This window comes from Oryzias latipes, chromosome 15 (genome assembly GCF_002234675.1).
Source record: "Oryzias latipes chromosome 15, ASM223467v1".
NCBI classification, from domain to species: domain Eukaryota; kingdom Metazoa; phylum Chordata; class Actinopteri; order Beloniformes; family Adrianichthyidae; genus Oryzias; species Oryzias latipes.
In genome coordinates, this window is record NC_019873.2 from 19,093,573 (window position 1) to 19,113,623 (window position 20,051).

General features: G+C 39.2%; 3 protein-coding genes across 6 annotated transcripts; 2 read left to right on the plus strand and 1 right to left on the minus strand.

Moving 5' to 3' along the window:
• Positions 1-3: 3 nt before the first annotated feature.
• LOC111948812 lies at positions 4-4,867 on the plus strand. Its single transcript, XM_023963623.1, has 2 exons — positions 4-235; positions 2,012-4,867. The coding sequence occupies exons 1-2, from the start codon at positions 149-151 to the stop codon at positions 4,109-4,111; spliced, it is 2,187 nt and encodes a 728-aa protein (XP_023819391.1). The 5' UTR covers positions 4-148; the 3' UTR covers positions 4,112-4,867.
• On the minus strand, positions 4,251-8,151 carry LOC111948814. The gene is made up of 3 exons (XM_023963624.1): positions 7,998-8,151; positions 5,826-6,750; positions 4,251-5,722 (listed from the first exon to the last, which is right to left on the minus strand). Exons 2-3 carry the CDS (start codon positions 6,666-6,668, stop codon positions 5,387-5,389), a joined length of 1,179 nt encoding a protein of 392 aa, XP_023819392.1. The 5' UTR covers positions 6,669-6,750; positions 7,998-8,151; the 3' UTR covers positions 4,251-5,386.
• Positions 8,152-8,694: 543 nt separating this feature from the next.
• Positions 8,695-19,932, plus strand: edrf1 (erythroid differentiation regulatory factor 1). 4 transcript variants are annotated; one of them, XM_023963359.1, is made up of 25 exons: positions 8,695-9,196; positions 9,423-9,619; positions 9,836-9,902; positions 9,986-10,111; positions 10,201-10,325; positions 10,441-10,585; positions 10,759-10,860; positions 11,457-11,578; positions 11,708-11,819; positions 12,890-13,037; positions 13,139-13,250; positions 13,424-13,535; positions 13,618-13,902; positions 14,742-14,813; positions 14,935-15,070; positions 15,154-15,348; positions 15,437-15,688; positions 15,836-16,054; positions 16,159-16,385; positions 16,471-16,629; positions 18,126-18,275; positions 18,598-18,751; positions 18,842-18,957; positions 19,034-19,200; positions 19,281-19,932. In XM_023963359.1, exons 1-25 carry the CDS (start codon positions 9,098-9,100, stop codon positions 19,444-19,446), a joined length of 3,765 nt encoding a protein of 1,254 aa, XP_023819127.1. In that variant the 5' UTR covers positions 8,695-9,097; the 3' UTR covers positions 19,447-19,932. The 4 variants fall into 4 exon arrangements, with proteins under 4 accessions (XP_023819127.1, XP_023819128.1, XP_023819129.1 ...); XM_023963360.1 differs by having other exon boundaries at positions 15,157-15,348; XM_023963361.1 differs by having other exon boundaries at positions 8,696-9,196; positions 15,437-15,637.
• Positions 19,933-20,051: the final 119 nt, after the last annotated feature.

Here is a 20,051-nt window from a genome sequence, read left to right on the forward strand (position 1 = left end):
GTAATAACGAGAAACTTATCTCGTTATTACGAGAAACCTATCACGTTATAACGACATACTTTCTCGTAATAACGACATAGTTGTTTACAGTAAAACGTCATCTTCTCGCGGGACATTTCATTCTCGTCTTGATGACCTGTGGGAAAAGATGGAGAATCAGCGGGAGCCTCTTTATTCCTTTTTAAGGGATAAAAATGTGTCAGAGGACAGAATTTCCACCATGAGGAATGACAAAGTAAGTTATACTTATGAAAAACATAGTTTACGTGAGTTTCATATCGATTTAATTTATTTTTTTGTTACTGAATGAGCCTGCCGTGTACTGCGTAGACGTGAGACCAAGACCTCGTTAACTTAAGTATTGTAGTAGCTGCAAGGAAGCTCCTTAGGCGGGCGGTTGTCAAACAGCTCTTTATTAATGTTTCTGTATCTCAGAACGGTTACAGCACGAACCAACAGGCACAGCGAGCTTCTTCTAACTCCAGCGACAACGTTCACCGAACGCACACGCACACACACCCACAGGTAGACCCCGCCCCCTCTCTCCCACCAGTCATCAGCCCACCGCTGATTGACACACACTGTGGTCTAGCATCTTGCAGAAAGAGGGGGGCGCCGGCCACCTGCAGCTCTGTCCAAACTCTGGGTCGTCACAGTATGTAATGTTTTAGAGTTGCAGGGTATAACTCTCTTCAGTATGAACGTGCTGTGTTAACGTCTTTTATTAACATAACTGGTAGCAATCGCTTTTAACAGAAGGCTTCGTGCTTCGTTCATATCCCATAATGCATTATTCTTATTGTCAATACATCTTTACCGTAACGGAGATGCATTCGAGTGCAGTAGGATAAACGTGTATCAAAATATTACAAAGTACACCTCGATTAATGCTGTTATCCTAAGCTAATCATAGCGTATACTTTTATCCTGCAGAAATGACGAGTTGAGCATGATTATTTACAATTTATTAGTGTCAACATCAAGCAGTTAATGTAGAACTTTATGTTGATAGCATTCATGAGCAAGTGAGTGAAAACTATTTTATTATTGGCTTCATCATGACATAAGAAGCCATGCCAACTAGTTATGTTTGATATTATGTGTAAAAACCACAACTGGAGCAAAAGCGCGTCCTGGTGGTGTGATGTAAAGCCCTGCGCGGGACTATTTTCTTCATCCCGCTCCCGCCCGCGTCCGCTGAATTTCTGACCAATCCCGCCCGCTCCCGCAACGTATGCGTTACACTCCCGCCCACACCCGCAATATTTATGTCCACTCCCGCCCGCACCCGCAAAACTCATAGAATTTAGTCCCGCACAGTAATAGAGATGCATGGATTTTGTATCGTCTCCCGTCCCGCAGGAAAAAAAAACACGTATTTGTATTGATATTATTAAAGAGATTCATGTCCCTCCTCCAGCCTCATCTTTTCATGCATTCCTCTTTTGTGTAATTTGCAACTTAAATATTAAATATATTTTCACAAATCCCGTTCAGTTAAAAGTGTGCGTGTGTGCGCGCGCAGACAGACGGCCTGAAGCGCGCTCTTAGTAAGAGCCGGGCCGGGGCGCACCCCCAACAACAGGTTAGATGACAGAGGCCATTGGGCGTCTCTACCTGGTGCCTTCAAGGAGCTTCAGTACATTAGACTCTAACAGCTGCTCAGCCTAACGTAGTCCGCTAATATATATTCATGAGATATTCATGGCAGCACTGATCCCGCGGGTTTTTTTTCTGCCGCCCGCTCCCGCCCGCAGCACAATTCAAACCGCCCAATCCCGCGAGATTTGGGTTGGGTCCCGCGGGACCCGGCGGGACCCAATCCCAATGCAGCCCTCTAGTGTGATGCACGTAGTGTAGCTCCAGATAGTCACAAACTGTCTTGATGCTTCTTGATGAATATGTTGCGTATACAATCCTACTGTTTTTTAAGGTACAGTAAACCACTGTTTAGTCCAGTTTAAAACAATTACTTTTACCATGAATAACTAATAATAAATTTTTTCTGTAGATTGACATATCAGTTATTGGAAGCATGGATGATGACAGCTTGGCCACCTACGTTCCAATCTACGGTGACAGGATTGCCACACGAAGGTTTTGCTCTGAATATAAAAAGAAAGGTGAGAGAGATGCACAACGCCAGTCATTGCTTCAAAAACTAAAAAGAAAGATGGGATTTGACACACAACCAGAAGGCCCTGACCATGGAGAACATGATACAACTCAAACACATCCAAGGGCATATTTGAAGAACAACAAGCTGGCTGTGAGAAAGACCAGAAAGGTTGAGTTAGGATGGATACACGAAGGAAAGCAGCTACGCAAGAAAAATGGAGGTGGAACAAGGAGAATAGATTTGCCAAAGGAAGCAAAAAAGGCTGACATTTTAAGCATTGCAAAGGAACTATTTTTTCCAAATGGAAGATCTAAAAAGGGACAACTGGAGGATTTTACTTTTGATATTTTAGATTACCAAGAGGATGCAGTATTAGATGAAAACACCACAGTAGGAGAACTTTATTCCCTGCTAAAAATGGGAACGTTAAGATTTTATCTTTGCACAAGAGAACGGAAGGAATCAAGAATCCCAGAAATCAGTATTCCAGATGACCGCATGGACCACGATGAGCCAGAGGATGAAAACAGCTCCTCATATTCATCTAACTTCTCAGAGGTCCTGATAGGTCCTCACACTGGTGAACCTCTGGCATGGCAACTGGAAGACACTCTGCCCATTTCATCAAGTGATGAAGGGGAATCTGTGAGTCTTAATCTTACTTCAGCCACCCTGAACTTAAGTTCTGTGAACCAGTTTGTCTCAAACAACTCTGCACCAACGATAGCTACCTCCACTGAAGAGCCTGAACCTGCTCTTATGCTCCCACCATCTGCTGTGTCTATTTTGTCAAGTTATGAAGGAGACTCGGCAGTTCTTCTTATTCCTTCTTCTGCCCTTGAGCTGGCAAGTCAAAGCAATATCACAACCAGTGATGTGCCATCTACATCCAGTGTTACTGAGCAGCCTGCATCTACCTCTGTGTCCCACATACCTAGTATGACTTCATCAGATAATGAAGCACACAGTAATACTGAGCTGTCCGGATATGACACGATTAATGTTAACATTAAACTTCATAGGACAATGCTTATGGATGAACTGATAACACAGTTCAAAGATCCCAGCTTGCTCACCTGTCCTTTAAAATTTAGTTTTATCGATGAAATAGGAGCAGATGCAGATGGAGTTTCTAGAGATGTCTATTCTGCTTTCTGGACAGAGTTTTTAGACAGTGCTGCTGAAGGGCAAGACATGAGAGTTCCATTACTTTCCCCAAAGTGGCAGGAGGAAGAATGGAAATCTGTTGGACGGATCCTTGTAAAGGGGTTCCTAGACCATGGCTATTTCCCAAGCCGCCTTGCACCAGCTTTCACAGTGGCGCTGGTTTTTGGTGAGCACTTGGTGTCACCTGACTTGCTATTTGAGTCACTCCTCTTTTACATCAGTCCAGAAGAGAGAGATCTTGTGAACAAGGCTTTGCTGGAGGATCTTCTTGGTGAAGAGCATGAGGAACTGCTTGATTTATTAGATCGTGTGGGTGCTAAATTTATCCCAACAAGAGAAAACTTGAAAGCTGTGCTTTTAAATGTTGCACATAAGCTGATCATTCAACAGCCAAAATATGCTCTTGATAAAATGTCAGAAGTTGCAAGAACAACATTTGCACATGTCTTCAAGAGCCAACTAAAAATTCAAGAAATGTATGAAAACATGAAACCTACAGCAAGAAAGGTTCTGAAATTATTAGATGCTAATCCTACTACACAAGCTGAGAGCCAGAGTCTGAGGTACTTACAGCAGTACATCAGAGGACTTGATCAGGCAGGTCTCAGAAGGTTTCTGCGATTTACAACTGGCTCAGATGTGCTTTGTGTTACTAAAATCGAAGTTCTCTTCACACCCTTAGATGGAGTAGCACGGCGGCTAGTAGCACATACATGTGGTCCAGTTCTGGAGCTACCTTGGACATACTTGTCCTTCCCAGAGCTGCGTGTGGAGCTCGACAATATACTGAGCAGCAACAGCTGCTATGTTATGAACATTGCGTAATATTAAAAATAAGGTGCCTGTTGAAATCTTTTTTTTTAATGTTGAAATGTTTCACAGAAATAACAGAAATGTGCACAAATAAATCTAAAGTGTTTTGGTAACATTTTGGTTATTACTATGTAACATATTCCAAAAGAAGTTTTTTTTATTTGAAGTAAGAATAGAGACAATATCAGGAGAATTTACAAATGCGATGTACCACTGTAAAATTCATATTCAACAGTTTTTGTTATTGATGCCAATGGAAAAGAATCACTTATTGAGAAGGAAGACTGGTTAAAAGAATACTGTGAAAGACGAGCATTTGAGGTAACATTAACACTGTTCATAAAAAGATTTCCAAGTTAAGCAGGTTAAGCTTGAAGAATGCATCTACATATCTTTTTTTCTTTTTACAGGGCAGTATTATATGTTATATTCCTTTCTGGTTTGATGTGCATTAAGCACAATGATGTCCTGGTTCACAACAAAAGTATTTATTTTTGTACTCGTTTTTAATGTATGTGAAGTTTCTCATGTTCACTTTAGAGATTTGGTTTTTCAGATTTAAAACATATCTGCTCTACAGTTTTGCACTTTGATGGAGAGAACCTCCTCCCAATAGGACATTTTAGAGCACTTGTTAAATGAACATTTTGTTTACCATGTCAAAGCACATGTAGCAACATTTCTGAATGTTATGAGGAAAAGAACAAAATTGTTGGTTTGATCACCCAAATTGTTTATTTTGTGATGATTAAAACATTACACATTCAACATAATGAGTCCTTGATTTTTCAACTTTTTATCATAGCTGCATTTCCAGATTAGTTGTCAGTTTAAAACTGACCTCAGTCACCAGGTACAGAGAACTTTAAGGATAGTTGTTGTGTTAGACATAATGAAAAGTATATTTTATGTATTTACTGAGGTGGGGTGTGGTTTATAAATTGGACCAAATTTGAATAGGTTGTGTACTGTATTATAGATTTAACATTTTTAATGACATTTTCTAAATTGTTCTCCAACATGTACACTTAAATGTATATTATGTACAATTTACATATCTAAATATCTTACACATTTATGAGAAAACTGAGTAAACCTAGATCCATATCTTACTAACATTCCACTACTCTTATGTCATAGCATTTTTTCAGTCATACACAACAGCAAAAAGTTTCAAGTTCTGTAAACAAAATATATGAAGGTGCATGAAAGGACAATATGACACCAATTATGAGTACGCAGAAGTTGATTGTAAAGAAAGCAGGAAACTGTTGATTTGAACCAGTGTTACACGTCTGACAGGTTTGAACGTATGGAAGCTCTTAAAAATAGATACAGTTCAATTGCTTCATTTGGTGTGGTCGGTGCATGAAGACAGTTTTCTGCCATCAGGAGGCAGGATAGTGAGAAGACGGTTTCATCACATGTGTCTGGTCCCCTCTGAAGACAATGTGCTTTGCAAGTTGCCACTGCTTGCTCGGAAACTTGCTTCAAATAATCTTGTCCACCAAAAAGCTGCGGGAGGGTATACATCATGCATGGTCGGCCACTTGGAGCAATCGCATTTCTGCTCTGACGAATGATGTGAGTGTTCCATAAATGAACAACATTTTGAAGCTCTTCCTGAAAGGGAAGCAAAAAAAAACATGTTTATACATTACATATTCCTTATTTAAAAGCATATCCTTATCATATATTATTTTCTCTCTCAAATACATGTACACACCTCAATGATCTTCAAACAGGTGAAAAGAATCAGCTGCTTGTCCAAGAAGTCCCCAGTGAAATCATCTGAATCCTTCAGTTTTTGAAAAACGTTAATCCAGTACTGTGCATGGTGTTTCCTTAAGAAAGCCCACCAGCTCTCTATTCGCTGATTGTGGGTGCTGGATCCTAAAATGAAGCAATTTCTGGCAAAGCTGTCATCATTATCAAGGCGTAAAATTCTTTGAATGTCTTCCATTGTACCGTTCTCTGTCCCCATGTCTGTACGGACTCTGGCTGCAGTACCACCTCTTTTCTCAACTTCTGAAATGAAATATCCAGCAATAATTTTAGGATTACTGTTTGTAGAGTATGCATGAAGCCAGATAACCATTCTGGAAAACCCATCCACAGCCCCATTCAGACAAATTCCATATGGTTTCAGTTTATCATAAGAGTCCACATGCCAAATAAAGTTTGGTCCAGGATTACAATACAGTCGACGACGGAGACGATTACGTTGTCTCAACTCAACACCTCTGGGATCCAGAATTTTGATTAACTGTCTCACTGTGTTCTGGGTGACAACAAATCCCTCCTGTATACATCTAAGATGTTGCAGTTTGTATCCATTAAATTGACCATAAGTCTGCAGTTGTCCAATAAGAAATAATGCAATGTCAAGAACGTCACTTTGGTTTTTTCTTCTGTGAAGTCTCAGTGTTGACAAGATTCTTCGAAGAGTCCGAAGGCTGATTATTATTCTATCAACAGCGCTGAGTGAAAGCAGTATTTCTCTATGGTTTAACCCCATTGAAAAGTACACTTTAATTAGAGAATGCAAATGTCCTCTATCTGCATCCATGAAGGAAGTCAGTCAGTAGGTTTTCTTAATCCTCTCAAAATCTTCAGGTAGTGTTTCTTCGTCCAGCCTCAGAGATGTCGATCTGTAAAAACAACAAAATTATTGGTGCTATGTTTTTTTCTTTTTTAAATAACAGTTTAAATAAGTGATTTTACTGAACTTTTCTACACGTTAAGCTTCACACAAAGTTTGCCTTTGTTTTTGAAAGAAATGTCAGAAGTTCAAGTCTTCAAAATTTAAAGTTGCTTGAAAATAGGCACTGTGAATTTTAAGAGTTTAAATATTAATTCAAATAAGTATGCATTCCAAAACGTAAAATAGAACCTTGTTTTCTCTGCATCTTTTGACGGATTATTGATACAGCCATCATCCTGTTCCTCTCCAGCGCGTCAAAAAAGCGCACGTATACGTGCATCACACCACCAGGACGCGCTTTTGCTCCAGTTGTGGTTTTTACACATAATATCAAACATAACTAGTTGGCATGGCTTCTTATGTCATGATGAAGCCAATAATAAAATAGTTTTCACTCACTTGCTCATGAATGCTATCAACATAAAGTTCTACATTAACTGCTTGATGTTGACACCTAATAAATTGTAAATAATCATGCTCAACTCGTCATTTCTGCAGGATAAAAGTATACGCTATGATTAGCTTAGGATAACAGCATTAATCGAGGTGTACTTTGTAATATTTTGATACACGTTTATCCTACTGCACTCGAATGCATCTCCGTTACGGTAAAGATGTATTGACAATAAGAATAATGCATTATGGGATATGAACGAAGCACGAAGCCTTCTGTTAAAAGCGATTGCTACCAGTTATGTTAATAAAAGACGTTAACACAGCACGTTCATACTGAAGAGAGTTATACCCTGCAACTCTAAAACATTACATACTGTGACGACCCAGAGTTTGGACAGAGCTGCAGGTGGCCGGCGCCCCCCTCTTTCTGCAAGATGCTAGACCACAGTGTGTGTCAATCAGCGGTGGGCTGATGACTGGTGGGAGAGAGGGGGCGGGGTCTACCTGTGGGTGTGTGTGCGTGTGCGTTCGGTGAACGTTGTCGCTGGAGTTAGAAGAAGCTCGCTGTGCCTGTTGGTTCGTGCTGTAACCGTTCTGAGATACAGAAACATTAATAAAGAGCTGTTTGACAACCGCCCGCCTAAGGAGCTTCCTTGCAGCTACTACAATACTTAAGTTAACGAGGTCTTAGTTGGTCTCACGTCTACGCAGTACACGGCAGGCTCATTCAGTAACAAAAAAATAAATTAAATCGATATGAAACTCACGTAAACTATGTTTTTCATAAGTATAACTTACTTTGTCATTCCTCATGGTGGAAATTCTGTCCTCTGACACATTTCTATCCCTTAAAAAGGAATAAAGAGGCTCCCGCTGATTCTCCATCTTTTCCCACAGGTCATCAAGACGAGAATGAAATGTCCCGCGAGAAGATGACGTTTTACTGTAAACAACTATGTCGTTATTACGAGAAAGTATGTCGTTATAACGAGATACTTTCTCGTTATTACGAGAAGCTGTTCCAAAAAATATTTTTCGCAGTGGCAGCTCAGAGCTTCCGTAATTTTGGAATAAAGTATTCCAAAATACATTACAAAATCATATATTTAGGCATTTGTAAGTTTTTTAAATGTTTTATACGAATACAAAATTTATTTTAAAATGTTTGTAATTTATCATAACAGTGTAAATGCCAAAATAATAATAATAATAATAATAATAATAATAATAATAATAAAAATAATAATGATGACCACGCAACAATTACATGGGGTATAATCATTAAAAGATAATCGACCAACATAGACTGCAAATACTTCCGGTTCAAGATTTTTGTATTTTAGATTTTTAACAGAATTTATTTTTAAATGCATCATTTTACGTTCTAAAATATTTTTGTGAACTTACTTAAAAAAAATTCAAAACATGTTCCACTTCAAAACGTAAAAATACAATCAATGTTGCATTTGGCATTCCTCCAACCGGAAGTCGTTGTTTGTTGACTGCTAAGAAGCGAGTTGGATACAGAAGAGAGGCAAAACAGTGTAAGTTGGGGTTCTGTTGAGCGAAAATAGTGGGAGAAGTTTGAAAGTATAAATTATTATTAATGTGGAGGATATAAAACTAACCATGTGTTTTAGTTGATGTGATTTGAGCTGAATCGTTTTTCTACCTTTGCTAGTAGTGCGGTTTATTTTAGCCTCGCAAGCTCTGGAACTATCTAGAAAGAACCCTGACTTTCTGTTACTACAGATTCGTGCGACAGGTCAGGAGGCAGATCATCGAGTCGGAAGAACGATACGTCATTATCTTAACACCAATTACATATAATAATGTAGCTGTTCGACGAATTATTTCGCTAATTTAAGCGGGAATAATAAAGTGTTGTAGAAAAAAAAATGAGCTCAACAGCTGGCGATGACAGAAATCCTGGGATCCTCCTGGATAATGATAAAGACATTGGAAGTCCTGCCTGCTCAGAGGATTGCAGCAAACGGGTAAGCAACATAAAAGAATGAGCTATATAATTGTTTATATTAATATGTTGTGTTTTTATGTCTTGTTTATACACTAACAAGCAATCCTTGTTTCTATTAGGCTTATTTATGCAGTTATTAGACCTTATTACATAGTCATAGGAAAAATAAACTAAGATTTGTACTTCAAATGTCTGCCTCTCCTGTTTAATTAGAACATGAATGTTTTTGTCTCCTGCTTCACCAGGATCCCACTATGTATTTGGGAAATGGAGAAGTGAAGAGTAGTGCTGTGGTCAAGTACTCTGCTGCCCCCCCCAGCACTTATGCCCTCCCTGAGGAGAAGACGGACCTGAAGCTGCCACCTGCCAACTGGCTGAGGGAAAACCCCCAGCTTGGCAGCGCTGTTTTAGGGTCAAGCAGCAAAAGCAAGCCCTTTTCCAGGTTCCTCATCTATTTCTTAAAGATCCAGTCCCTGAATGATGACATATGACCTTAAGATTTTTGGATTTAGAGTACATTGGGAGGTCCAAATTACATTTTAAAACGTTTTATGTATTTGTTTGAACCTGAAAATCTATTTCTTTTTTTTTCTTTTTAATAACAATTAACCAATTTAAACACATATTGATGTATCACATTTCTTTGTTTTCATTTTAGTTTTGGAATTGCCTATGACTTCATTGATTGTATTGGGAATGGTGTTGATGTGGTATCAGACTCTGAGGTTTGTGGAGAGTTTTCCTTTTTTTTACCTCTCTGACATTTGAAGACATGGCAGACTTTAATGATGGGCTCTATCATCCTCAGAACATCAAGAAACTCTTGAAGATTCCTTACAGCAAGTCCCACGTTAGCATGGCTGTTCACCGGGTTGGAAGGACGTTGCTTGTAGACGAGCTGGACATTCAGGAGCTTTTTAGAAGATCCTCTCAGGTAGATTTGAGGGTGGATCCCTTTTCTACATTCTTCCATTTATATTTTATTTTTGACAGTAATGTGTTTTTTTTTAATGCAATGTTTAGACAGGAGACTGGACATGGCTTAAAGATTTTTACCAGCGTCTAAATGATCAGAAATGGCAGCGGAAGAAAAAGAGTAAAGAGCACTGGTATCAGAAAGCCATCCTGTCAAAGTTTCTCTACTACAGGTAAGTTTTTGTTTAGGATAGTGTTAGATATAATTTGGTGCAATGTTCTACTTAAGGGCGTGTTTCTTGTTACATAATCTGTCCAAAAATCACATGTTTTTCTTTGTTTCTGCAGCATAAATGGTGATGGGGCTGCAGAGCCTGTGTTAGACAACATGAATGAGGGGGATGATGACAAAAATGCTGAAGAGTGCAGCTCCTCGTGGCCTGCAACCTTTACCAGCCCATCAGATGCTCAAGAATCAGAAATTCCTGAACAGGTAGCTTTACTAGTGAGCTCAATAAGTATGGTCGGGTCAAAAAGCTGTTTTCAGACAGTGAGAATTTTTGTGGCGGGCAAGAATTTTTTTTTTTTTTTTTTTTAGTTTGTTTTCAGTTCAATTACATAATGCCCAAAAATATAATGAACACACTGATGCCTTTTGATACTCAGGAAGGTGTTTCTGCGGACAGTAAATTTGCTCTGGGCCAGGTGACATCAGTATTAAAAGAGCAAAACCTCCCTGCTCTCTTCAATGAAGGCGAGAACAGCCAGGTAACAAAGTTCTATTCAAATGTCTGGAATTTCACCACAAACAAGAGCTGGATATTGTTTTTATTTTCAAAGATTATTCAATGTGTTTATAATTTCGAAATAAAAAGGAAAGTTTAAGAAATATTTAACCGTTATTTGCATTCATTTAGCTTTGATCGACTCAGGATATTAAATGACTACTCCGGCCACAAGGTGGCAGTATTCCTTATCATTATGACTAGGTGCATATAAAATACTATGAAGAGTATAATAATAGAACAACACAGCGTCACCTAAGAGTGAAGAGATATAAGAAGCACCACTGAGGGTTGCAAAGGATATGAGGTGAAAACACATTTGTGAGGTTTTTTGTTTATTTAAGCTTTGAATTTTATAAAGATCAGCACTATCTGATATACTTATGTTTAAACACTTTTCATACTGGATTTGATGTATTGTTCGCGTATTTTTATCAAATGAATTGATTGGAAAAAAGTACAAGACTGTGTTTTATGGAAAAATGGGGGGAAGATTGTTGAAAAATTAAACAAAGATTGTGATATTGATTACTGTTAAATTCTTTCTGTACAAGTTTTGACGACTTGCATTCTTTGCAGGGTTTAAGGAATGACTTTGTGCGAAACATCATGTGGACCTTTGAGGACATCCACATGCTGGTTGGATCCAACATGCCCATATTTGGAGGTGGTCGATACCCCGCTGTCAGTCTGAAGCTAAGGTTTCAATCATCATCCAGTTAAAAAAAGTCTATAATTTTAAGGCAGATTGATTATATACTTATTCTAATTTTATCTGTTTATAACTTCTTTTTTTTTCTTTTAACTAACCATTAGCGTCTGTTTTTCAGGGACAGCAATAAACCAATCAACATTTTGACAGGTATTGACTACTGGCTGGACAACCTGATGTGCAATGTCCCAGAACTGGTTATGTGTTTTCATGTCAACGGCATTGTTCAGGTAAATTTCTAATATTGTATTATATTAATTAATTATATTATTCACTCAAAACTACCAAATCACCAACAATTGCAAATATTGTTATATTTCCAATTCACACAGATGTCTTATGTCTTTGCAGAGACATCATTTTGAATATTCTGAGATTATATTTGTTGAAATTGTAACCAGGAGAAAACATGTCGATTTTTAATCTTTCTATTTGAAAGGACAGAATTTTGTAGTATCAGTGCCACCTACTAGTGCCTTATGGCTGCAAAAATATTAAAATACAGCTCATAAAACTGGTCTTATCAATTGTCCCACACCTGGAAGTGTGAAACATGCCCTCCAAATTTGACCCATCCCCTGGGGATGGCAGTCACAGCCTCACTTGGGAACTATCTAACTTATTTAATGCTGAATGTCAATCGGGGAGACATTTGGTCACGTCTATAATAAATGGTCACTCTATCACAAGGCAGCTAAGCTGGTTTAGTAATAAATTAAAAGCTGATCAAGCAAAGAAATCTGCTTCTAGATCATTTATCTTGTATGTCTCAGATAGTCCAGTAATATTATGCTTTAAAGTGAATTGTATAGGGTTCCCTCATTCATCACAGGAGTTACGTTCTAAAAATAACTCGAGATAGGTGCAATCCGTTGGGTAGGATGTATGTTTAAGGCTGTAAATCTCCTTACTACACACTTTCCTCACTTTTCTCAGACAGGAACACTTTCACACTTATCTCTCTTTTTAAACTCTCAAAGTTCAAAGCTTTATAGGAAAATACGTAGAATGAAAATAATTTTTTGCTTGCGATATGTAGATTTGGGAAACTGAACGTATTCTAAACAGGCGACAGGCCACAAAAGACGTTGACTGACATGGTCTACAGCCAATTAGGGCGAAGAACACAGTGCACTGTTTTAAAAAAAAGCATACAAACAGTTGAACTGCGGCATAGCGAGGCAAGACGTCACGTTTTTTTTCTTTTACAAATCTTTACTGTTGACCTGTTATGGGGATTTTGTTTTGTAATTTGAAATCATACTTTATGATTTTTTAAATTCTTGTTATTTTCTCCCAGAAATACGAAATGATTAAAACAGAGGACATTCCGCATCTGGAAAATTCCACTTTTTCCACAAGAGTTGTGAAAGACATCGCCCAGAATATTCTCTCCTTCCTGAAGTCCAACTGCACCAAAGAGGGGCACACTTACTGGCTTTTCAAAGGTTGGAAACAAAAAAAAAAACATTTTCACGTGATTGGTGCTTGTTGTTCTGTGTTGTTTTTACTACCTGATGATGTCTTTGTTTCTCTGCTCAACCAACAGCGAGTGGAAGTGACATCGTGAAGCTTTATGATCTGACCACTCTGTGTGAGGAAGCCGAGGAGGAGAAGTACCAGAATCCCTTCACTCTTCCTGTAGCCGTGCTGCTCTACAAGTGAGTGTTTTCTTCTCCTGACAGGACCGTCTGAGTTTCCAAAAAAAAAAAAAAACTCAATGGAGTTGATAAATAAACCTTTGGGTTGGACCTAATGAATGTTTTAGAATATTTTTCCTCAGCGTTCTGTGTTTTGTCTGAGATGATGTTACATTTTTGGTCGTGTGGCGCAGGGTGGCCAGCAACCTGATGCTGAAGACGAGGCAAAACAGAAAGCACTATGGCCCAGTCAGAACTCTGCTTCTAAACTGCATCAAACTTCTTGATCAGGAGAGACATCCTCAGGTAACTGAAAGTACACCTTTACACTTTAAGTTTAAAATGAAAAAAACAACAACTTTAAAGCTTTTTTTTTTTTGGTGCCCAGATCATCGCGTCAGCTTACTACATGCTGTCAGAGCTGTTCCAGCTCAACGAGCCTTCTGAAGACGATGGAGGGGAGTCTTTGAGGGCTGGTGGCTCGGAGGACAGTTACAGCGATGAAGACAGGGTGGAGGAGGAGGAGGAAGAGGATCTCACAGAGGACAGTGATGAGAACAGCTCCTTCAGTAACGGCTCCAAGCTTCAGGATGATAGCAAAGCGGTGGCCGTGATCCGCTCTGTTGGGGAACTGTCAGTCCCTGAGAAATACAAATCCACTCACCAGATCAGAGTGAGTGACCGCTTTAATCTCGCCTTCTTCCACTGTTGCGCTCAGGAGCCATTTTCAACAGAAAATGCACTCATTTATTAAAGATAGATTATTTTTTTTATCTTCTGAATTCCTCGGAACAGCAAATAAAAGAGAGGATGGGACTAAAATGTTCAGTTCCCACCATTGACTGTATATGAGGACTGGACCCAGTAAGTGTGATGTCACCCATAGGCCGCATCTTACAAATGCCACAATGTTGGAACCAGCCGACGTCAGTAAATGGGGATTTGTCTGAGTCGATCTGAGTCATCATTTCTATGGCAACCACTCTCACCAATCAGGAGTGAGCTTGTTGGAAGTCCACAAATCTACCATTTGAAAGCTGACTCAAGAGAACCTGTCAATTGAACATTTTTAAATGTTCAACGTGAGACTGCATACTTTTATGATATCATAAAAAAATTTGGATTAGCAAGAACATGTTAATAAAAAAGTTAGTAGAGCAAGAATGGTTATTCTGACAAATAGAATGATTAAGCAATAGCTATTTATTCCTCTATAGAAGACTATAGGATTTTTGGCTTCTTGGAACCAGCAGGTTCTTCCTGTTTGGACCATGAGGGTAGAGGGGTCACTAAGTCCAGTTCTCATATACAGTCAATGGTTGCCACTTTATTGATTTTTTTCTTTTCTTTTAAATGTTGTATGCTCTTATTTTGAAATTGCCATAGCTTTGACCCCACTAGGAAAAGCCTGAGTCAGCATGACAAAAGCATTAGTTTTCTGAAAGTTTGGAGTAAAAACGGGGCATTTTTATAGCAAATGTTGCTGATAATTATGTTCCTTTTTTTATGTAGCCAAGCGGTTCTTTCCCCGTCTCTCAAGACAAGGAGGAGCGGTGCAGACACATCCTGAGCTACGTGCTGCTGGCAAGTTCTTCAAACACGTGTCTCGTCAAATAAGTCTCTTCTTCAGGATGACAGGAGACGCTTTTTGAAAGAGCTCTGCAGGGATGGAAATTCAAATAAATGTCTGTGCTGGGACTCACAGGGGTTGAAGGCGGTGGACGGCAGCATCAAAAAAGAAAGCGATCTCCCTGCTGCAGATCCAAACACACCCATTCCCCTCAAATACGAGGACGGAGCCTCTGCTGCAGAGAAAGGGATTTCCCTTCTGCTTGAACGAGGTCAGTCTACTTTCAGTGCTTCATGCCATGCCTCACTAAATCAAAGCGGACACTCTTGGTTTTGATGCATGTTTTTGCTGAAGCAGCGGGGCCTGTGCAGGCAGACCAGAAGCACCCGACGCGCTCAGGGATGATCCCCGGCTCCTGGCAGTACCACATGAAGATGCAGCTGTTCCTCAAAGCTTCCAAGGCCTACTATGTCCTGTCCGACGCGGCCACTAACCTGCTGAAGTACGGCAGAGCCCTGCGCTACATCAAGCTATCCATGCAGTGCTATGGTGAGGCCATCCTGTTTAGCATCATTATGTTAATTATTTAAAGTTTTATAAACTAAAAAACGGATTCTGTCTTTGATTTTTGGCCCAGATGCTTACTGCTCAGTGAATGGAACCCTAAGCCCACAGGTTCTGCAGTTCCACAGTCAGTGCCTGTCTCTGTGCGGCGACATCCAGCTGATGCTGGCCCAGAACGCCAACAACCGAGCGGCTTACCTGGAGGAGTACAGCTATCAGACTAAAGACGATCAGGAAATCCTGCACAGCCTGCACAGAGAGAGCAGCTGCCAGGGTCAGTCACTACACAGTGATGTGTTGACATGGAGGCCCTTTTCCACTGCTGGTGTGCTTTATCTTTTTTTTCAGTTACGGTTAAAGCAAACCTCTTAAAAGCTTTGCTACAAAAGTACTGTGAGATATGATCCTTGAAAGTTTTTTTTTTTTTTTAAATTCCTTTTGGATTCAAATTTGTATCTTTTCCATCCTCTAGCCTTTAACATGGTGACTGACCTGGCCATGGACCCGGAGTACCAGCTGTTTGTGAGCAGCAAATGCTACGAGGCAGCGCACGAGCTGCTCATCTCTGAGGCCCTGAGAGATGATAACTCTGATCAGCTGCCCCAGCTCCTCAAAAGGCTGGGAAACATCCGCAACGAGATGGGAGTCTTCTACATGAATCAAGCTGCAGCCTTGCAAACGGACAAAGAGGGTACTTTTTTTGTTTCTTTTAATTCATAATACCTTTTTACTAGACGGAAAACCGCATAACAATCACAAAGATCTGGAATATAATCATTATTTCCCCTCTCTTAGTGAAAAAGCCGGTGTCAACAACTGAGCAGGAGTTGTGGAAGAAGAGTTTTTCCTTCTTCGAGAAAGGAATCGGTGACTTTGAGGCCATCAGGGACAAAACCAACACGGCGCTGTTGCTGTGCAACACGGGCCGCTTGATGAGAATCTGTGCTCAGGCTCACTGCACCACTTTGGCCGACGAGAGCAGAGGAGAGTTCTCTCCAGAAGAGGCGCTTTACTACAACAAGGTGCCATGTTCATCTCCTTTTCACCTAATATCCAACACATTTTTCCACTCGGACAGTTTGTTTAAATATGCTTTTGGTATTTCAGGCTATTGACTATTACCTGAGTGCCATGAGGTCACTGGGAAGCAGGGAGACTCACCCTGCAGTCTGGGACAGTGTGAACTGGGAGCTTTCCACCACATATTTCACTCTGGCTACACTTCTGCAAGACTTTGCCCCGTTATCCAGAAAGGCCCAGGAGCAGGTGGGTTACACCACTTCTCTGACTTATGTAGTTCTAATAAAAAACAACATTTACACGCAGAAATCATACAACTACCACTATAAACTAAGATAGATGGTATAAAATGAGCTTTTAAGAAGCAAAAGCTTTTTCAAACCCACTTGAGATTATTTAAATATTGAATCTTATTTTGACCATTTAGTAATACAAATAATTGGAACAATTGTTATTAATTTTTGTAAGTGTATTTTAAGTGTTAGAGCTATAGCAGCTAGTTAACATTCTATTCTATTCTACTTTCATTCACCAATTTTGTATTCCTTGTTTTGGTCTAACTTGAAATGAATTCTTTAATAATATTTCCTAACATTACATTTTATTAGTCCTAAAGACACTGCCTCTGATTAGAAGGAAACAATATTTATTGAGGATATTTTTTTTAAATTAAGTAAGGATATTTTTATTAACCTAAACACTGCAGGTAGCACATTTTCCTCTGAAATCACCAAATCATGAAGGAAAATTAAATTGACTGTCTTTTTAATATAAATTCGAGAATTTACACAAAAAAATAAACAATGATAAAGAGGTCAAATGAATATACTGACAATATGGGCATGTTTGTGTGTAAATGGGTGAATGCTGATGGGTGAAGTAGGGTCTCAGAATGTTCAAAAGACAAACAAGTACCGGTAATTAAAAAATAATTGGAAATTATTAATCTGGATTAAGGATAAATTAAATTAGTAGGATCACGCGGTCTGAAAGTCTCCAAAGTGGCTCAAAGCTCTCCTTGAAATGGCCTTTTATACCAAACAGACGATTGTACCTGCAAAAGTTGACAGTTTTCTAGGATGTAATAATGATAAATGTACATGATTATTACTGAAGAACACAAGTAAAATGTGGAAACACTGATTACCTAAAGATAGTTAGAAACCTAAACAGAAAACCTCCAAAAGAAAAGAACTTAAATATTAATTTATAATAATTCACTCTGAAAACATGAAACCACTTTGGAGAAATAGAAAAAAGCTTTCTTAGTGATTTTTCTGAGCGATCAATGTTGTTTCTTTGTGGTGTTTAAAAAAACAATCAAACCAATTATGAATTATTTCTATGAAGTACTGTGTAATGCTTGAATGAAATTACACAAAGTTTCATTGTGTAAAATGTCAATACTGCATATCAAATAGTCCAAATGAAGCTAAAAGTCAGTGAAAATTAAACGACTTACCACTTAATGATAGCTTTCCTAATTGTAACATAAAATTATGAAGTTAATTCTGAAACTGACTTAAAACATTAAAACATTTAGCATGTAGAGTGTGTCTTTAAATGAAACATTGCTGAAGGGATTGAAGCTTGCATTCTCCACTTTAAATCAGTTATTCCATTTTCTTCCTCATTTGTACAACAGAAATGATAAACCATTTCTTTTTACATACCTTCCAGTACTGATTTAAAGTAGAATTAAGATTCTAATAACACGTCTCTCCTTTTCTTTTATCCTCAAGATTGAGCGGGAAGTGACAGAGGCCATGATAAAGTCCCTGAAATACTGTGACCTGCAGACTGAATCTGCCCGCCAGCCGCTCTACCAGTACAGAGCTGCAACCATCCATCACCGCCTGGCCTCTATGTACCACAGCTGCTTTCGCAACCAGGTGGGACACCCCCTTTTCTGGGTTCTAGATTAGTACTTTACGATTGTGATACCTAATAGTTAAAACTAAAAACATAGTTTGGAGATTGTTTTTTTTTGTGAGGTAAAAACGTCACGCAAGAACTTTTTCTGGACTAGTGACTACAAACTACCGGTAGTCATGTATTATCTGTTATTATCTGTTATGTGTCCATAATGATTTAGTCTCTTTTCCTTGTTCTCTGAGCTTTTGGGTTTCAGTAAATACAACATTTTTTAAAGGAAAGACGCTTTCTGTCTATTAGTGAATGTGTTCTGATTTCCAGCCCGTCATTGTGTTGCAGGTGGGAGACGAACACTTAAGGAAACAACACCGCAGCCTGGCGGAGCTTCACTACAGCAAAGCCGTCTCTTTGTTCCTCAGCCTGAAAGAAGCTCCCTGTGAGCTGCTCCGCACTTTACTGGAGAGGGTGGCTTTTGCTGAGTTTACCATGGCAGGTGAGCAAGTCGCGATAAAAAGGCAATCATGTGAAAATACGATTTTTTTTCCCTCTATGAGATCTTCCTGCAATATAATGTTTCTAAAAGGTCAGAGCAGCAGCTTGACTAAGCTGAAGAGCTTGACTGGAGCGATGGAGATCATGACCGAAGCTCACCACGCTTTCAGGCTGATCCAGAAGGAGCTGCTGGAAAAGCAGGAGGAAGTAGGTGTCAAAGAAATCCTTTTTTCTAGGTTATGGCCTCTATACTTCATTTTTTTCCCTTTTATTTGTCTTTTAGTCAAGTCAACCAGCTGCTTCTGAATCCGCCCTCTGTTCTGATATGGCCGCCACGCCGGGACTAGACCTTCCAGAAGTGACCAAGTTAATTGGCGTGTTTGAACCAAGTTTCTGTTTCCTGCTGCTGCAGATCATCAAACTGATGGCGACAGGAAAGCGGAAGCCAAGGTGAGCTGCAGCTGGACGCCTCAGAAGCTTTTGTGTCATTAAATGCAACGTTTGACCAGAACTCTGAAATCTGATTACAGCGGCAAGGATGAGGAGACGTTAAAAACCTACAAGAGTGTTTACTCAAAGCTGCTGCGCACAGACAAGAGCGCACCCCTCCTGGACCGCATCCAGCTCTACATTCAACTCCTGCAGCAGCTGACCCCACAAACAGGAAGTGACAGCACAGAGAGACGCGATCAATAAAAAAGCAAATGCTCGGCGTGCAAAACATTCAGCAACAGTAACTAATGGGGACAAACTCAGGTGACGACGTTTTTAAAGCTAATTTCACCTCCCTACGCCTTTGAACCAGGTCAAATGTTAGACAACAGGGTTTGAAAAGATCTTTATTTTTCTGCAGAGTTCAAATTGAAAAAAGTTTGTTTTTGACATCTGTTTTTCTCAAAAACTATGGGTTGAAAAGTTGATCATTTAAAAGTTAAGTATCTAATGGTTGCAGAAATGAAGGAAACTGTTTTTTGTTGTGCAATAATTAAGCAACACTCAATGCAAACGTGTGTGTTTATGATACTGTATGTGAAAATGTTGGTTTGCTGTGAATTTTTCATTGTTCATTTTATATGGAATATCATTTCTTTGTTCTTTTTTTTTTTGTTCTCTACTTAAAACTTGAACAATAAAGAGAAATCTAACAAACCTTTATGAAGTAATAAAAAAAAAAACTATAGATAACCTGAAATCTATCCTAGTTTGATGGATAATGATCCAAAAAAGAATTCAACCCGTTGACGCTTATTGATGCAAATATTCCACTTCTGCTCCAAAATGACCTTATTTTGCATCTATAA